The sequence below is a fragment of the Platalea leucorodia genome (genome assembly GCF_965183815.1).
Source record: "Platalea leucorodia genome assembly, chromosome: 9".
NCBI lineage: Eukaryota > Metazoa > Chordata > Aves > Pelecaniformes > Threskiornithidae > Platalea > Platalea leucorodia.
Genome location: NC_138831.1, coordinates 8,569,763 through 8,589,922, shown reverse-complemented (window position 1 = coordinate 8,589,922; position 20,160 = coordinate 8,569,763). Strand labels below are relative to the sequence as shown.

General features: G+C 40.3%; 1 protein-coding gene across 9 annotated transcripts in view; it reads left to right on the top strand.

The window, feature by feature from the left end:
• Positions 1–20,160, top strand: part of MAGI1 (membrane associated guanylate kinase, WW and PDZ domain containing 1) — a gene marked incomplete at its 5' end in the record, with an annotated part of 358,756 nt that overhangs the window by 166,170 nt on the left and 172,426 nt on the right. For all 9 annotated transcript variants that reach the window (XM_082321191.1, XM_082321192.1, XM_082321194.1 and 6 more), the window contains one exon: positions 18,377–18,493. In XM_082321191.1, the coding sequence (XP_082177317.1) occupies positions 18,377–18,493 (117 nt within the window). The remainder of the gene's footprint in view (positions 1–18,376; positions 18,494–20,160) is intronic.

The following is a 20,160-nucleotide window of genomic DNA, read 5'->3' as shown; positions in this document are numbered from 1 at the left end:
TCATTAAACTCTGATTTATAGCTATCACACTGGAGTGTTTGTGTTCTTCAGCCCTTCTGTTCAGTAGACGCTAATCTGCTAGACAGTATGATTTGATCATTTATCAGATATGTCTTGCTCTCGGTTTACCTCAGTCAGCTTAACTGCATTCTCAATTGTATTTTGTTTGGCTGTTAATTCCATTCATTCTTCTTTTTTTTTTTTTTCTCTTTTTTTTTAATTTTAGGTGGATGGTTTTGAGTGCTTTTATTCTTTGATTATAGCAAGTGGCATTGCACATACATAGATTTTGATCATTACTTGTAGGGGCTCAGGTATGAACGTCCTATGTCATCCAATAAGCAGAAGATATTCATGCTTCTGCACATGCTGTTGTGTGTTTAAACAATTTGGAAATATAGTAGGAGGACTTCTGTATATAAGATCTTGCGCAGGTGATGGTGACCTGGAGTTTTAAGCTTGTGTGAGATGGGCAGGACAGCGTGGAGTTTTCCCGAGGAGCTGCTGGCCATGGAAGGAAAGGCTCAGGGCTCTGTTCCCCCCAGGTGAAGTGCTGGTGTCCTGGGCGTGACTGATCCTGGGACAGACCATTGCAAACCCCAAGCAACCTCCACCCCTCCACACCCATAAACTGGAGCTGCGAGGAGCCTCAGATCCCATCCACTTGCCTCCTGTTGGGTTTGAGTGGAGTGGTGGTGACAATTAGCACCTAATTCACACCCTTCTGTGGTTTATTGGAGTGGTTTCCTCAAACTTTTGATACCTTTGAAACCCACTTCTTACCTTTTTAATCTCTGTAATTCTACATGGTGAATATATTGGAGAGCAGTCGTCGGTCAGATGAGTCTGTGGCCCCTTGGCGTTAGGGGATGTGCTAGCTTTCGGACAGTGAGTGTTCCTGCCCGAGGTGGATTACCCTAACGGTGACACAGTGTGGGCACAGTGCTTCGTTTTGTCTTGTCCTTCAGTGAATCTAGGCTTGCAACAGGAACACCTTGATGATGAATGTTTTTGTATTCTGAACACTGCCTAGGTGGGCATAAAGTTAATCCACTTGATTGAATTTGGAGCTGCTAAAGCAGAATTATGCATTTTGAGGATTTTGCAGAGTAGTAAAAACAAACAAACAAAAAAAACCCCGAAGAGAAAAACCTATGGTGCAGTTGTTGTTTAGATCCACACAAGCTTGGCCTTAAAATAGTCAAGACATGGAACAGCATAAGAAGAGAAGGATCTTTTATATTGTCATTGCTGTGTTTGGAGTTACCCCTGGAGTCCACGAGAGCCAAGTCAAACCAGAGACATTTGCTTCACTTTCTCAATGGGTGCGGGATGCCAGAGAGGCACATATGCCTTAAGGCAGCTATTTTTCCTTTTGCATTAAAACAAAATTAAAAAGGAATTATTTTGATAAGCCATGCAAACTCTTTGTTTCGGTGTTTTTAGGCAACTTAAATTTCTCTTCCTGAAATACAGATTCCCCCCCCCCCCCCCCCCCCCTCCCTTTTTCAGTCCTAGAAAGGTCAGCATTGATATAGCAGGATGAAACTGCAGAAGAATGAAACCATGTTGCATTACATGTAAGCTCTGTCTTTTTCAATCCCTATTGATACTTTTGAAATCTCTGTGAACTGGTCAGGCCATGCATTATGTTTGTTTTAATTAAAAATCAGCACGCTAAGCTCCCTTTGGTTTTCCCTAGGAAGGCAGAAGAAACACTTATGTCCCTGTGCACTGTTCGCCATCTGAGACTTCCTCTTTTTCCCCACCTCCTCCCGGGATACGTGCACCTTTTACTTCTAGACACTCAATTCACTAGCTATTAGGATGCAGATGAGTTAAATGAGAGAAAAGGCAGGCTCCCGCCGCCTGCGCCTTCACACTGACATGAGAACATGCTGTAGGTGATCAAGGCATCTTATAAAGAGCTTTAAAAGCAGTGGTGTAGCCTTGCACACCGTTCTAAGCAGGAGACATTTTAAAACTTTTTAGCAAATGATGTAAAAGGAAATCAGAGGAAAAGGTTGTGTATTTGAACACTGGAAATGCAGGGAGTCTGCAAAAGGTTGATGTCTCTTGTCTGCATGCTACTCGGAGAAACAATAACAGCTAAATGGGATGTAATTCAGTAGTCTGAGGCAGCATGTTAAGCACATGAGGCAAAAGAAAGCTCCAAGTCCTTTCTCTTTAAATTGCAGATAGAATGCATTAATATTCATTTTGTTCTGTGCCATCGTCTCATGTTTCAACCCTCCAGATGATAATTAAGACAATAGAAGATAAAATTTTGTACTGTATAAAATTGCATTGAAGCCATAACAAATAAGAGATTATTCTGTCCAGTAAACAAAACATAATCATCCTGGCACCCTTACGAAGGAGAGCCTAAAATAGAAACTCTACTCTTTATAGGTCATGTAAAATGTCATCATCTCTTCCATTATCTGTACTGTTTGGATGAAAAAGAACTGATTAATTTAAAAGAACCTTGGCTTATTTGCTAACAAGGTTATTTTCTCATTGATTGCTAGGAAGTCTAGTTCCTTTGGAAGGGGTTGCAAATTATGAGTAAATCAATTGTCAGCCTGTATAGGCGTATCTGCCAGTTATGTGCTGGCAGTGTAGGCTTGTGTGTGCGTGGTGCTTACGTAGCAACTTTGGTTGTACCTTGTTTGAATGAAACTTCTGGGTCTGGGCAGAGGTGGAAAGGCAGCAACAGGGGAGCATCATGTCATGAAAGCGCTGGTCTCCTAAGCGTCTTTTAAAAGCTTAACTATCAAACGGGCTGTGTCTTAAAGGAAAGACCAAAAGCCAAGAAATGTGAAATTAGACCGATGAATTAATATTTAGGTATATAATTTTAAAACTTCCAGGACAGAAGTATGCAAAACCACAACATATCAAAGATGGAAGTTTTACCAGGCCAGCCTGGCTGGACTCACTCAGAAACAGAAGCAAGAGTTTATTTCTAGGAAACTGAGGGCCTCACCCCGGCGCTTGTTGGCTGGGGAGTATGACTGGCAGAAAGCCGCGGACAGTAGTGCAGCTCCTGTCTGCAGGAGACTTGGGATTTTGGGTTCCCTGTGTGAACTGTTCATCTATGGTTCCTGGATGCCTGTTGTGCATTATGCTCAAAACTGATTTTATTCAAAAACCCCCCGTCTTCTAAAGTTCCTCTTTGTTCGTCTACCCTGATTCAGACTCTAAAAGTGGGACTGTGTTCAAGTGGGAACAGTCCATTATTCTGGATTGCTCCTTTGATAAATAGCTATTCCTTTTGCACGCTGTTTGTCTGACACCTATTCTTGCCAAGCTGGGAGGTCCTGACCCAAAGTCTTTTTAAGTCAGCAGAAAAACTCCCAATGACTTAATGAGTGGAGGTAGAGCTTTCCAAAGTCCCAAAGTAACACAGAAGCATAAACCGCAGTGACATTCACTCAGCAGAAATACGAGGCCAGTACTGTGCTTCCTTGCATCTCTTGCTTGATCATTTTAGACCTCTGCAAAATACTTTCCCCTTCCAGTAGCAGATGGAGTACAAGGGGCTCCAGTGTACCTGTGTTGCATAAAAAGTCTTTCAACTTTGCAGGACTTTTAGAGCTTTGACCGTGCACTCCCAAAAGCGAGAGAAGCGTAAAATGAATTTGAGGCTAAGCTGATTAGAGCTTTCCATTTCAGACTCAGTGTGAGAGACCTCCATCCAAATGCATTTGATTAAGTGGGACTGAAAAATGTTTGTTAGCAAACCAACTGAGAAAGTACAGGGAGAGCTCTCCAAAATAATAAGAATAAAAAGTTAAGGAGGAAGAAATAGTATTTAGATAGTTAATGCTGATTTTTATTGCTTTCTGTTGCATCTCTTGTCTTTAGCTCGGTCATCAGAATGCTTATCAAAATAATTTAAAAAATAAAGTGGGCATTGGTTTTAACGGCAATGACAGCAAAGCTGATGCTTGAGCATGCAGATTTCCTGGCAGAATTACAAATTGGTTAGAACCATGTGAGTCTGGAGAGCCGACACTTACCGGGCAAAATGGGCATAAAGCATGGTCAGGTCTACTTGCGTCCTGCAAAATGGGAGAAATCCCATGAAGCAAAAGCCAGCAGCAAAGCCTGATTAAACATTTCATCTCTGCTTTTCCTGTTAATCTTTCACAAAAGCCGTTCACTGTGGATATACGAGAAAGCCATCAAGACTGCTGCTGGAAACAGTAATGTAGTGGGAATGAAACCAGTGTTTCTTTCCACATTGACTTCTGGGAAACTGTTATTTTGACTGCTTCTGGTCTTGTATTTTCCAGTTAATTGTTTGTAGTGTGAGATGCCTGCAGCTAAGTGGACGTGCTCACACAGCAAAGGCCTCACTTGGGCCTAACTGAGCAGCCAAAAAAGCCCATATTTCCTTTTCTGCCAAACCAGAATCTGTGAAACTTCGTTCTGGAGGTGCCAATTTTTGGTGTTTTTGGAACGGAACTGGTGCTTTGGCCCCCTTTTTGTTTGTGATGTGAAGATCTAACCTGGGTATCAGTAGCCTTTTATATAAGCCACCACTTTTGGATTAGCATGCTAATTTTTATTGCTGCAGTGTGTGTTTTCTAAGGATTGTAAGGAAGAGAGATATGAGGCGTGTTGGCAGAAGGGCTTGACTGGATCGAGCTTGGAAAGTTATGAACCGGTGGCCAGGATCGGGGTAGCCTGGCAAGCTCAGGCACGATCTGAAAAGGCGCCATCAGAGCTATATCTGATTTCTGCAGAAATGTCATGTTCCTGCAGAATGTCTTCATTTTGACAAATGCCATTCTGTGATCAAAAGCATTCCACGGAAAATGTCTCACCCGCTGTACACTCGAGTTGAGTTTTCCTCTCTTTATTCCAATATTCTATTTTTCACCAAAAGAGACCATGTCATTTTGATTCTGTTGCAGAACTGCTCTGCTTTACATCTAAAGGAGCCATTTGTATGCTGTTTCTTGTAATTAAAATTCTTATTCCCAAAAACGTGTTTTCCATTAAAAATCCCTGCCCTGCACTAATAAATCTAAATCTTGTAGCTATTGTCTCTGGAAATATATATTTTGCTATATGCCAATATAAACATTTATTTCCTGTTTGAGAAAATGTGGTTTTTACCATCTGTAATATTCATATTTGTTTCTTGGGGGGAAAAGTTAGGGTGATAGAAACATGATACAGGCACTCCTAAACACATTAAGAAAATAGATTTTGTGACCAAGGCAAAAAAAAAAAAAAAAAAAAAAGTTTGTTACAGAACCTAGTAAGCTTTTTCATGGACATTATTATTTTTTTTTTTTTTTTTTTTTTGCCAAACTTGCTTTATATAAGGTATTAAATTTATGTTGGAGACCAAAGCTATTCAAGTTCATTTGGTTTTTGTTTTTGAATGTGAGTTTTTTCGATATTCTAGCTGCTGTCATTGACCGGCCTTTAATGTGGCAGTTACAGAAGAGAAAGGTTGTTCTACATGGAAGAGACAGTCCTGAGAATAAGAGCATTTTTGTTTTACGTGATTGTATGTGGAATACCTAACAGCAACGTTGCCCTCATTCACTTTACTTTAGCTGACAGTTTGAGTTTTGCCAATAAGATATGGTAGTACTTTATTAAAACTCATAACAAACTGGCCTGCTATAGTTTTTGCTTGCTCCAGCCAACTCATTTGTTCTGTCAGTGCTTTAAAGTCTTATTTTAGAATTTCATTTCCATTTCCTCTGCAAAAGGAAGGCCCACAATGCTGTGTATTGAATTGCTTTTACAACAGAGTCGGCACGTTAACGCTTTCCTTTTACCAGTGAGGTTTTCTGAAGTTGCGTAGCTTCTTGGTCAACTGAGCAATTGAAAAGATTTAGCTCATTGCATCATTTTGCTCTGAACTCTTTTGAATTGCTGTTGGATCTCCCATTCTTCCAGATCCTTCACCTGCCTGTTCACCACTGTCTTTCTAAATTAGATTTCCAAGTAATAGCTCAGGACTTTATAGAACTAGTCTGAATCAATTCCACTTAAACTTGAACATGTTTTTTTAAGAAAAACATTCAATCTTGATATAACATTTTCCAGGGATGAAGAATATCCTCCAACCATCAGAAAACTGTTCCAATGGTAGAATAAAAATAAAACAAAAATATTTGCAGTTAGAATAATTAACCAGAGCTAGTCTAATTTCTTAAATCTTGTTTTCCCTTTGTCTACAATATGAAATGAAAAAAAGCTGCAGTCACTCTCCCTATGAGCCAGGTAGTTTTTTTAACCAGTGTGACCTTCTTACTCAATTTTTGTGGCTTCTTGTGCCTCTTGTAAAGTGTGCTTCAACAGCTCTGACCTATTATACACATTTTTCTGTTTAAATGTTTTTTTCCCCAAACAGATTTAGCTCATGATAATTTTCAGCTTTGAGAGCCTGACTTTCTAAATCACAAAGTGTTGTTGCCTATGTGCTTCCTTTATGTACTGCATGTTAGTGGTTTGGTGTCTCTTCTGTATGTCCACAAATGTGTCATTATATATTTAAGAAAAACAAAAAACAAACAAAAAAACCAAACCAACCAAACAAAAAAGCAGGTCTGTCTCAGGTTAAGCTTAGTTGTGTGCCTTTTGAAAATAACGTAGTAGGAACAGGACCTTTACTTGCTACTGGGAGACCACAGCAAGGCTTGTTTCTGGTTTTGTTTCTTGGCAGATCTTGTTTCTGGGAAATTGCTAGAGCAGGTTGGAAAATTAACCTGTAGCCCTCTGTATAAATGAATATATTGGAGAGGGAAAAAAAAAATTCTTTGGTAAGATACTGGTGCACCTGAGTGTGCATCATCCAGCCATGCCGGAGAATGGGCTGTCGGTTGGCATGTGCTTTGGACAGAGCTTCCAATGGACACATTATGATTTTTAGCTGGTTTCTTCCAAGAAGGCCAACATTTTCTGTCTGATAGAGATACTTGTGAGGAAAAAAAAATCATTAAAAAAGGCAGCAGCAAAATGCTAGTGTTCTGACAATGTCTGCATTTAGTGTGCGTTTATAGCCTGACCATCACAGGTTCTCGGCATTGGATTTTATGTATTCAGTACCTCTGGAAATCAGGCCGTTAATATTGACATATGCCCGGGAGCCAGCGAGGGCAGAGCGAAAAACAATAAAGCTGTGATTAGTATTCAGAGGTGACCTGGCTGGGCGATGGGAGTTTGTCCCTCCAGCAATCAAGGAAGAACAGGATGAAAAGGGACTTAGCTTGACTGGTGAAGGAGTTTGAGGTCATCTTTAAAAAAAAAAAAAAAGCACTAAAACCCACTACCCATGCTTAAATTAGAGAACAGCAAGCAAAAAAACCCCGAAGAACATGACTAGCTACTCAAAATTCCCGAATACAGGCATGTATGTCACTTTTTTCCCATTTTTCTGGAAGAATCAAATGCTGTATTTAGGGAATGAGTTTCAGGCTTGCAAATATTTTCCTAGTGCCATTCTACAAAATGAGTTTGTTGGCATATTGTTATGTGGGGCTTGTTCTGCTAAAGCATTGTAATGCCGTCTGTTTCTCAAGCTGATTTGGCTTTTACAGCTCAAATATTATATCCTACTTTTAGAACATATGGTAGCTCCTTTCAGGAGACATACAGAGATATGCATCTAATTTCCAGAAACGGGTCGTTGCCTTTGAGTGAAAGACTGCAAGTGCTTTTCATCTTGATTTTCCTGTTCTTACTCTTCTGGCTAGACTTTCTTCTTCACCTCCTGCCCTGCTTCTGCTGCCTCCCGTAAGCCCTCCCTGCATCCCAGAAAAGGAAAGACTCGCTTGCAGCTTTGAGTCTGAGCAAAGGAAAAGAAACAACGCTCCCTTATCCAGGTTGCTTCATGCAACACAGATTTACAGAGTAGGTGTCAGTGACAAATGCTGTTATGTGGCTCCCATGCAGACTGTGCTTTCCTGATGAAGTATTACAGGAAGATTGGGTTGCTCACGTAGCCCAGTCTGTGTTCATTGATGGAAAGGCTCAGTGGAGACGGGGCGTGAGCCACTCAGCCTGAATCTTTCAGAGCCACTCGTGGAAAGATGCTGCATCCCATGCCACTCTCTTACAATGATTTCATTCTGCATTCACTTTGGATGTGTAGGAGGTTTTTTCTTTTCTTTTTTATTTTTTTCTTTTTCCAAAGCCTACGTGGCAACATCAACGATTCTTGCCACTAATGACGGCTTCGTACTCCTCATTGCTCTTCCTTGCTGGAACACGCAGTGCAAAAAGCCCCCACACAGCAGTGTCTTTGTGTGCAAGACAAAATGCCTTCCTCGGAGGAATGTCTCTGCTTCCCTAAGTTCACCTCTGGGTCTGGCTTTCTGTAAAGTTTTGCAGAGCTGAGGCTTTGCTCTGCGTGCTTGGTTTAAGGTCACCGCCAAGAGGAAGCAGTTATGGACGTGACTTTGATGTTACAGCTTGATTGTCAGCCAGTTCACTTAAGCCTCTAGTTCAACACTGGTCTGGCCACAGAACTGTCTAAAGTATTTAGCGTGGTGCTAATCCAGATTTCATTGAAAACAAGTCTAGAGGATGTTGCAGTACTTTGTTCTTTGCACACCTACCTCGCCGAGCTTTCCTGTGAAAACCTTATAGCGTGTGTGGCTATTAATCAGTAGTACAGTTTATCTTGGAGATTTTTCATTTTAGTAGGAGAATATTCTGCATTTGTGATCCCAGCAGGTCCCTTCTCTCACCTTGGCTCACCTTGCTCTCTGCTGTCATTCCCAGAGACAACCTGAGAGTCTGGGCTCCCTCCTTGTCTTGTGTTTGTGGATTCTTCAAAGTGAAAAAGGAAAACAAAAATGCTGAGGCAAGAGCTTGCAGCATTTCTTGTTAATAGCATGAGGGAAGAAAAGAAGGCTCCTATGAGTCAATAGCAGAGTAGTAGTGGTTAATCTCCAGCCTTTAGGTAGTCGAGTTCATGATTAACTATGCTGTAGGCAAGAAGCACCCTGGCTGGCTCTACATCTGCCAGCACCCGTATGGATGCAGTAAAGCCATGTTGCTGAGCCTCTGTGCCTGACCAGTTCAAGTGTGTTTAGAGGTATCGATGGCCAAGTCGTTAATACTGCTGACCTTTCTTTTCCCTCTTCTATTCATCATATGTTCTTGTTGCTTGAGCTGCATGCTTTCAGTTATCCATATTTTTGCTTCACTAGTATAGGATTTTCCCTCCTTCTAGACTTTCCTGGGGCAGGTACAGTTGCCCCTTTCTCTGGAGAAATGTCATCTTCTATTCAGTGTCACGGTGCTATAGGCTCCGTATGGACACAAAAGATATCAAATGCTTTAAGAAGAGAGGAGCAGAAAATATCCTCATATTCTTCCTCATGTCTTTACTTTAAGGTGGGACCTGTCTGCATGGAAACCTGCTGCAGGCTGCAGCAAAGCTGTGCTAAAGATCAACAGAATCAGATTTTTCCTTCGTGTGGACACAACTTTAGCAACCCCCAGCAGTTTGTGTCACCCACCAACACTGTGGACAACTTGACCTGCTCAGACACAGAAGGGATCCAGGACTGTAGATGTAGTTAAACAATGCTCTTAAAACAAACAAACAAACAAACAAACAACAAACAAAAAAACACCCCCAAAAACCCCAAAACAAACCAAACCAAACCCCCACCAAACTCAAACCTTGGTGTTTTGAGGAAGAAAATAATAAAATAGTTTCTTCTTGAGGTAGAAAGATCTGATTGCTACCATCATGCACGCAGTAGCTCTTGGATGACTGAACTATGCCTATCCAGGCTCTCCTTCGAATCCTCACAAAAAGAGAGCTTGAATTGGCAAGTGTTTTAATATTGTAGCGGCTTAAAGCTTCAGGATGTACTTGCCTGCAATGATGCTGAGAGACTCTTACTTTCTCCATTTTTTCTTGTTCTTTGAGAGCATTGTCAGTGTTAGGCAGGCCTATAGGCCATCCTGCTGCCAAACATGATCGTAACCAATAGCTTTCCTGCAGGCACCATCCATGACAGACCGCGCTCCCCTTCCTGGAATGCTGTTGTGGCTGCGTGGCCTCCCTCTCTCCCAGGTCAGGGCTGTCCTGGGCTGCAAGGATGGCAGAGGGGGAAGGAAGGTTTCTTCTCCAGGAGCTTCAAGAAATTTAAGGCTGAAACTTGAGGGCACCGGAAGCTTGAGAAGGCCACAGGGAGAGAAAGGCTGGTCTTTCTGCTGCGTTTGCTGGCATTGCTGATCTGAATTCAGCTAGGGGCAACAGAAGTGTATTTGTCACAAGCATTCAAAATTTTCAGGCCTGGTGTATAAATGATAATATTTTTGCTTTTCAACGTCCAAGCTTGAGCTCTGTGGGTTTTTTTGGCACTTCTCAGCTGAAAGGCTATTTGTTTAAATTTACACTAGAAATATGAATCGCTATTAATGCACAGAAAATAAGGTGGAACACCCTGCAAATACAGTAGATTAGGTTAGGTGCTCATAGAATAGTTTCACCGGGGATTTATGATCTGTTAAGTGCATTTCTGTAGCAGCAAATGCTGAATTACCACTTCAGTGCTGGTTCATTCACCCATGCAGATTGAGAGCGATACCAAAAGGTACTGTGCCAAGAAAGCTCTTGCCTGCTCCTGATTCTGAACACGACCTGCAAGTTTTGAGTGAATACGTCTCCTTCAGATTCACAACTTACACCTAAAATAATATTTTAAGAAGTTCTGTTAGTAATAAAGTAACAAGTGTTATTCATTCTCCAGACAGGAATTACTAGCTGCACTGAAGTGCTCTCTGCTGATTCAGCAGCTTGGCTGCTGCTGAAGTCTTAACCATGCTCCATCAAAGTTGAGTTTTATTGCTGTGTAGGTAGTTCATCCTGTAACTTTGTGCAATTCTTTATAGCATAACCCTCCAGCTTATCATAATTTCCTTCCACTGGAAGGATTTTGCAATGGATGTGGCTTTGTTGTTCTGAGAGTGTTTTAAAGCATAAAAATTGGAAAGTATTTTATGTTTTACTTCAGGAAGGTAGGTAAAGGATGGGCAGTCATTTTGCTTTGGTTGTGGTATGGATTTGTTAGAATAATGGAAACATCTGGGCCCTGATCTGAGCAGTTCATCTACATGGAGTCTGGCTATAGCAGGCTGGTACGAATTAAAGTTAAAGCAACAGATTGGGACTGGATGCAGCATTTCCAACAAATATCCAGTTTGTACCCTCAGACCAGTAGTTTTTGTCAACAGAGACTCTCCAAATTGATAGGGAAGCAATAGTTGACAATGACAGACAAGGCTATTGAAGCATTTATGGGGGACATCCAAACGTCTGGACTTTATGGGTCTGGTTTGTACCCAGCAATAAAAATTCATTGGTTTTTTTTTTTTTTGTTCGTTCTTAATAGAGGAAAAAAGAGAAGAAAACAGAATTGGAATCAAATCAGGTGTCTGCTGAGCCATGTTAATTGTTTAGCTGAACTCCCATGGCAATGTTTAAATATCTTTTTAGCACACTGAGCCATAAAAGGTTTTTTAAGTTTACTTGTGTTAGGAAAATGTAGTAGCAATTAATTTACCAACATGTTGTGGGTGAACAAGGTACCTTCATTTCATGGATGGCTGGAAGACAGAACATGCTTAGATTATATTGAATTTAAGAAACCACATGAATACTTAAGGCTTTTAAACTGGATCTTTTTGCTTTGTGATCTTATTTGAACTCTGGCCAACCATGATGAATGTTTTTTTGTCTTACTCTATATCCTTGTGTCTTTGACCTCACAGGAGACATGAAATAACAAACATAGGTACTGGACTTTATTTACTTATTTACTTAGTAGTTAAAACAAGAAAGCAAACAAAACCGTGATGTATTTCACCTCTTCTCCCCAGCACCCCCTTGACAAATGGCTGTTGGAACACTGTTAAACTGTGACCTTAAAGCCACAGGCGTAATGAAACTGTTATCTGGCAGATGTGACAGACTCATCTTGCATAAATCACTCTCTTTTGTCACTGCTGGCATATGGCCAATGAATCTTCTAATTATTGAATGGCTTTTATAGCCCCATTATTTATAATCACTTTTGGACAGCAGCTGGAAGACAAGGATGGGACAGAATGAAATGATATAGCACAAACTATTATCATTTGTGTAACAACTGCTGGGATTAGGAATATTTGTCGATGATGTGTTTACCAGCACAGTCTTGTTAAATGGTAAAAATCCACTCAGCCTTCATTTTGTCTTCTAAGATGGGCTGCTGCCCACTGGACCTTGCCATGAAAATGATAATATTAATTGATCTAGAAACAGCATATGAATCTCTCCAGACATTAGCAAAATATATGCATGAGTATCAGGACCACCTTTCTGTGAGGACTTGAGGAAAATCCATTGCAAGCATTAGTAAGGCACAGTGGTGATGCCCTGGCACTACTCTTGTGCCAAGTGCTGTACGGAAAAGTTTTTAAAAGTGGCTTCTGCTTCCCAGGAGCCCTGTCTATGTCCCTCTTTTCAGTAAAAATTTAAAAACAGATTTAGAAGTTGTCTTTAGTTACTTCATTAATATTTTAGTACTTTTTTAAAAAGAACTAGGTGGGTTTTTTTAAGGGGGATGATGGGTTTAAAACTAGCTTAAGGTAATACACTTTATAATTAAGGGGAACTACTTTGGCTCTAATTATAGATGAATTTGTGTAGAGTTGTGTCTGCTGGGTAGAGCAGCAGCCTTGAAGAAAGGAGCACAACTGAGGTCACCCAGCCTTTAAGGACAGTCAGCGAAGATTGCAAGTCCACTCACTGCTTCAGAAAATGTGAGCTGCAGGTTCTCTGCTCGTGCCTCTAAACGAGTGGGGATTTTTTGGTTTTTATTTGTTTTGTTTTGTTTTGTTTTTCCTCCTTATCTGCAGTTCTGCATTTTGTTGTACCGAAATAAAACCCTGCCAACCATGATAACTTATTAATGTTTGTTAAATACTTTCAGAAAGAGATCTTCAGATGACAGTATGTTAGAATCAGGGGTTTATACTGCAAATCCAACATGTGCAATCTTTGAGTCTTTAAAAAATTGAACCCTTCCCTCTTGACGCAGACATCAGGGCGGCGAGAGAGAGTCTTAATCCAGATGACTCTATTGCACTTTTATCCCTTTAGCGAGGCCTTTAACCTTTCATTGCTTCACGGCCCTGTTTTTTTTGCAACAGTCTTTGTCTGCCCACAGGGAATCCCTCTGCTAAAGACGCCTTTAAACGGAGATTCTGACAGGAGAAGGGGGATTCTGCTGCAACTCAGGAATGGAAAATGGATTTTTCCGGTTCAGATGCTATCAGTCACTGTGAATGTAGCAATTGATAGCCTTCCCAAAGAAGGGTAAAGCAAAAATATACACTAGTGTAAACCTGCTTATAGGGGTGTAATACAGGTTAGAGACCGCTGTGTCCCAGGCCTGACCCTGACACATCTTCGCACAAGCATCTATACGCTCTGGCAGAGTATAGCTATTTATCAGGATTATCTATGACCGTATCAAAATATAAATGTGATAAAACAGCTGCAGTAATTAATATAAACATAAACTCTAAAATGATAGTTTCCAAATGCATAAAACATGAGTTCAAAATACATCTTCAGAATATACATATTGCACAGTTCTGGCATAGACTATCTACCAGCTGGCAGGAAGGTGCTGTCAGCCCTGCGATGTTCACGCTCAGCTTTTTCTTGAAAAAAAATCAAATTTTGCTTAGCCATTTATGCGGTCTGCTTTCCTTATTGGGAGCTCGTATGTCAATAAGGCAAGAAGCTTGCAGCCCCCCAGGTCTGTGCTGCTGCTCGCTGGTGGTGGCGCTCTGGAAGAGATGGATGTTCTTATGCAGCAAAGACAGCATTAGATGATCTGGTATGCAGCTTTCTTCCCTGCAGAAACTGGGAATTGTAGCAATAAGTGTCAGAGCATAATTCAAAGCATAGTTTCTCTAGTGACTTTAATATTAGGTAACTGTTGGAGGACAAATAAGTGACAGAGGATTGAGGGTTTGAAAGAAGTGTGTTTAGAAACAGTCAATATTTTTCATTAAACACAAAAACATCTAGGTTACATATTTATCTCCACAAAATTGACAAGCACGGTTTGTTTCTCAGAAAACTGTATGTCAGTAATATATATATTTTTTTTTATGAGAGATGTTTTTTTTCCCCTGTAGGGTTTATTTTTGCTACTAAAATATTGTTGTTATGATGTAATGGTTTGGGAGAACAACTGACCTACTCTAAAATGCAGTATAATAATTAAGAATAGTTGAGAAAAACAGCCATTCAGGGAGTTACCCTTCGTTTCATTCAAAGATAAAGAAAAAAATTCAGATAATAAGATGGAAATATCTCATATATGGAGTAGTACAATGGAGAGACCAGCAGTGGAAAGTTGGTTCTTTGACTGTATCTTCACATAAAGAAAGGCATTGGTTTTGTTCAGCAGAAAAAAAAGGAAGGAAACTGTTGCAACAACAAAACCCAGTTTTTGAACATGTTTTACTTCTAAAACTTTAAAATATGGATTTTGGTGAGTTTAGTAGGGAAGAATTTCTTTTTTGCATTTTTTAATGTCTGACTTTCTAAAGCTAGATATATCAGCCTAATTTTGATTACAGAAATAACAAGGTGATTTTTCTGTGTGCAAATAAATGCATTTGCAACATATCCTGGCCAGCAGGAAGAAATTGCTGAGCACTGGCTCATAAGACCTGTATCCTCTGGTTTGGAAACTGCTGTTTCTGGCTTGCATCTTTTGTTCCTCCGCTGTTGTCACTGTAGGATCTCTTTACATGCTTTTAGCAGAGAAGAAAAGAAAGGATTTCAAAGGAGTAAATGTAAAATCCAGTCTCCTTGAGAACAGAGGAATATTTTGAAGGGTAGTAGTATACTTCTAGTTAACACAGCTCATCTCTAAGGAAACTGGAGCCATGTATTTTCTCGAGCACAACTTATGCATGGAATTAGACACTATAAAGGAAGGACTTCTGCATAAAATCAGGTGGTTCTGGGCACCTGCCCTTCAGCCCAGCCTGGTGGTGGTTGGTGTGCGGACAGAAGCCATCAGAAGGTGAGACTCATTTTCAGAGGGAGCGTGCGCAAGCCAGGGGTGCCCCTGGGGATGAGAATGAGTTTTATTGATACAATTTGCACACAGGAGGTTGCTGAAATGTCACTGGCATATCTTTCAGATGCTCAGGAATTGCAGGTGCATAGATTTCAGGCTCAAAAAGAATTTATTAGAGTTTATAAACTTGCGTCTAGCACTAGAATCTACTAAATAATGCCAATATCAAGCACGTGCCCTCTCACGTCTGAGATTTTTGGAAAAGATAATCAGAGTGGATCAAAACATTTCAAAAGGTAAAGAATCTAGCATTTTCCAGGGTGGATCCTTTTGGCAGCTTTCTACACGGTGTTAGTTTCTGTGTTAGCTCATTTTCTTCTTCCGTGCTCTGGAGTGAGTTGCATGGGGTGAGCCTGCTGTTGTCCACAGCTTATGGTCTCAGCAGCTGCTGAGCTGAGATCATCAGGGCTGCAAGAGGCCTGTATTTCCATCAAGAATTTTCTGGAATTTAGCAACAAAAATGTGGCTTAGCAAGTGTTTTGGGTGGGTTTTTTTTTTTTTTTTCTGCCTTATCTTTTTTTCTCCTTATTTAAAATAAATGTGATAGAAATGAGCATTCCTGTGAGCTCCCTCAGGGGACAATGATGGGAATCTAAGTATTGCTATAGCCCCTATTTTTGCAACTGCCATCTTGGCTAGTGCATCAGTGACTCAGCTGGGAAATCCCAGCTACTGCATAAACCAAATAACCAAACTTTCCAGCGGGGGCTGTAATAGACTGAGATGCTAGATGGAATGGGCACAGAGGGAAGCTAAAAGCAGATATCATCAGTAAATTGCATATTTTCTGTGGTCAAACAGAAGCTAGCTCAGCAGAGCTTTTTCACCCCTAGACATTATTGTGACATAAATCATTGAATCATGAATCACACAATATTTCAGGAGAAAGTCTACATTATATGATACATGCAGTTCAGTGCATTAATTTCTTCACTGGAATAAGCCCTTGCATTATGTCCAAACTGTTTGTCATATTTGTTCTTTTTGCTATGAGAAACCACCTTGTTTTACTATCTCTTGTGTAAAGAAAAATATGGACTGTTTAGTTAAAGGATAAAGAAATGCTTTATTGTTTCAGCAGATGCTCTTTTTTTGTGGCCAGTCTCCCTCTGGAGTAAAATGATGTGGTGTGAAATCAAACATCTGGAGTTTGGAAGGTCAGCTCTGAAACTGGAAAACTGTAGCCCACAGGTCTACCAAGGCCTCCAAGTGCCTCCTATGTGGGAAACCATTTTTATAGTATAATAACTGGAGACCATTTGCTAGAAAATGGGTTTATAATCTGCTCTTGGAGTGAGGGGTGTTGGTGGGGTAACTCCAGGAGTGTGATGAGCCAGTTTTATCTGCCTTAATTTCAATTTTGTTGTTTGAGCCATTTCTGTAATGAAAATTTTTCCTTCTTTAATACCTGGGCTTGCTGCCTAAGCCTTCCTTTCTTCAATAAGAAATTTAACCTTAAAAAAAAAAAAAAAAAAAAAAAAAAAAAAAAAAGCTGCCTGGAGAACCTAAATACAAATCTGTTAAAATGTTGCAGGACTGCATTAGGCAGATAGGCTGTTCCTGCCCACGATCATTTAATGGTCTACACCCTTTTTCTCTTTTGTCTGGTGCCGCTGTTGCCTCCCAGGCCCACTGTCCAACTACACTCCATTGCAGTATTATTATTCTTGATTTGTTCTGCAGTGATTCCTGGAGGCTTCAGCCAGGAATCTGCAACTGTGATGCTATGTTCAGTGTCAACAAGTATTGAGATGACCTCGGCATTACATATTCACAATCCAAAAAATCATAATGCAAATTATAAAAGACTATACAAACAGCTGCAGTGGTTCATGTAGCCCAGCATTCTGGCTCCAGCCATGGCCATAAATAAGATGCCTAGCAGAGGAAAGGAAAAGAGCAAGATATTTGATATTTCCCTGCTTCTTTTTCCAGATCTCCCAGCCGCCAGCAATTCATTTTCAGCTCAAGGGACTTCCTATATCCTCTTTTGCAACCTCCAATGGTTCCATCTTCCAAGTGCTTTTTCAGTTTCCCCTTGAAGCCCCTCAATAAGCTTCTTGTACCCGCAGTGCTCTCCAGCAAGATCTGCCACAGCCGGTGTGAACGACTGCCACTGGTGTGTGGTTTCAAACCAAGCTTTCGTTGGTGTCTCCTAATCCTTGTGTTGGGAGAGGCAGGGAGCAGCCAGTCCCCACCCTCCCTCTGGGCACGTTGGAGACCAATGTCCGCAACGGGCTGCAGCATCCCACCCAGCCTGCTCTCTTGGTCCTTGTACGGCAACTGCTTCAGACTTCGATCATCCCGGTTGCATTTCACTGGAGTTTTTCTAGTGTGGGGTTTTTTGTTTTTTTGGTTTTTTCTTTTTTTTTTTCTTTTCTTTTTAGAAGAGAAGAGTTTCTATCCCTGTTCTCTGTGTGTTCTTGTGGGGTGTTTTTGCTCTTCAGTCAAATTAATGTCAATGGTATTCCAGATTTGGAAATATTTCATTTCTTTGAAAAGACTTCATTAAGTTGCTACAGTTCATATGTTCTGCTACAAGAAAGGGTTTGGTGTTCAGCAACTGTTCATTAACAACTATGTTTCTTTGGTTTTTTTATATGTTTGTTTTGTTTTCAACTCATTTATCTTTATTCTCACACACTTCTGAAAGTGTTCAAAACTGAATGGGGAAGTAAATAGATTTAAGTGAAAAGTATCGGGTATTATTCTGTTGTTTTTAAGGACTCTGGGTGCTCTTAACTCCTTCAATCAATTCTTTCCTGACTCCTGCTGTGTGCTGGGGTAGATACCAGTGCAACCTGTGGCACTTGTTTGATTTTGTGCCATGTTCAGCTGTATTAGTACCCCTAATGGAAGGAGCCTTTGCCTTCTGTCTGTCTGCCCAGTTCGCCCCCCAGTGAGTTGCAAAAACAACACTCTACCTTTATTATTTTTCTTCTTTTTTAAGTCATCTGTCTTTCTCCATTTGCTCAGACAAACAAGTGATAAAGTGGAATGATGATCTGTTTAACACCCCAGGAAGAAAGATGCATTATGAGACAAGAGAGACCTCTTGTTTACAGCGAGTTATTTTTGGTAATTAGCCATTTGTAGAGGAAGATGAGCCTCCGCTCATAAAGTCAGCATGCCATAATTTAGGGGACTCTGAATGGAAGTCTAACATTTGCCTGAATTGGAAATGTTAATTGTGTGCATTTAGAAATAAATAAATGGCTGTTTTTTCTTTGCAGGAAGCAGACTGAACAAAGACCTGAGACATTATCTCAACCAGAGGTTTCAGAAAGGATCGCCGGATCACGATCTACAGCAGACTATTAGAGATAACCTTTATCGCCATGCTGTGCCTTGTAAGTAACAAAACATTGGACCTGGTGGATTACATGTTGTAGAATTTTTTTTTTTTTTTTTTTTTTTGAGGCAGCCCTCATCTGTTGGTGTGCACAGCTCCAGGGAGACTCAGTTTTCAGCTTGGGCAGACTTCCATATGTAACAGCAGAAGGAAGGGTAGGTTCAGGTAGGGTTGAAAAGGAAACCAGTTCATCCTCGAACTCTGCTTTTTTGATGACCTTTTTGGAACAGTTGATAGTTTGATGCAGGCCTGTGATGCTTACTGTGAAGAAAAAACCCTAAAAAGCAGCCATGCCGTGAGTACTTGCCATAAAACAGTCTTCATTAATATCATTATGGTGAATATTCGTTTATTGGTTTGCAATCTATGAATGGAAAACCTGCTTTTATTTTTATTTCCTTAGCAGAACTTTATGTCTGATGCTTATTTAACTTGTGAAATTGAACAACATTTGATGGCTGGGTGCCATTGTAGCAGGCAACTGCCACTTTTGGAAGGTCATCCTTGTTTCAAGTAGGAGATAAGCAGCAAGAGGTAGTGAAGCTGAAAAAGAAATGCTCTTTTTCACTCAGAAAACAACGAGGAGGAAAATGGAGAAGTTTAGAGAGTGTAATCTTTAGAAGTTCAGAATCTTTACTCAAAATCACACCGTCCTTGGCATTTTAGGAAGATGTACAAAGAGCGGAGAATGATCCATTTTCATTGCACCTCTGTTTGGCATTCCCCAGTGCCAGGAGAGGATATTCTAAAGCAAAGGTTTTTCTGCTTGAGCTTTATGAGCTGTGGGGATAATGTTATGCCTTTCAGATCAGGCTGGGATAAGAACTAGTAAACGTCTTAGTTATAGTATACTGAGATGAGCAGCAAAATATTTTTAAGTTTTCTATCTCAACATGAATCAGAGATTATTTATCCTGGTAGAGTTATATAAATATTGAATAATGATGTTGCCACTCAAAAATCGGTATTTGCCAACAAATACCATGTAACAGTACGTAGAGTAATAGCCATTTTCAATCTAAGTGTTGCATGCAGAAGAACTGTGTAGGACCACAGTTAAAATTGTGTGGTAACACTAACAAATGTTCATTCTTCAAATGGCAGATGCTGTATATCACCATTGAGTTTATTTTCATTTTATCACTGGAAAGCATGGACCAAATTACGTTCAAAGTGCTGTGCATGGACATAAAGAATAAATATGGATTATTATTTTCTATTGAACACTTCCATTTTCTATTTTGTCAACGTGAAATATGATTAGTTTTCAATCATCTAACTTGCTAGGCTGCAGGTTTTTAAAGCATACTGCAAAAAGTCCCTTCTGGGAGAGCACGTGCAACATTCGGCTCGGGAGATGCAATGTCGTGATGCTAGTGTCCTTCTGCCTATGTGTTATATTCCAGTTTCTAAAGCAGCAAGTAAAGCAAATGAGCATAAGTTCTGTGGAAGCATTTTGTGCATTACCAAGGTTACATTTTTAAATGGTTTCCATTGATTCTTTTCTCTGATTTATTGAACTTGATGGTGAGCTAAACTGCTTGGACTCGCTAAAGACTTTTGATTCAAAATTAAGAGCAGTGAAAGCGATTCTTGTCTTTTAGAAATAGCTGGGGGAGATTCGGGTTGTCGATGTATTAATAAGAACGTCAGTACTTATGTTCC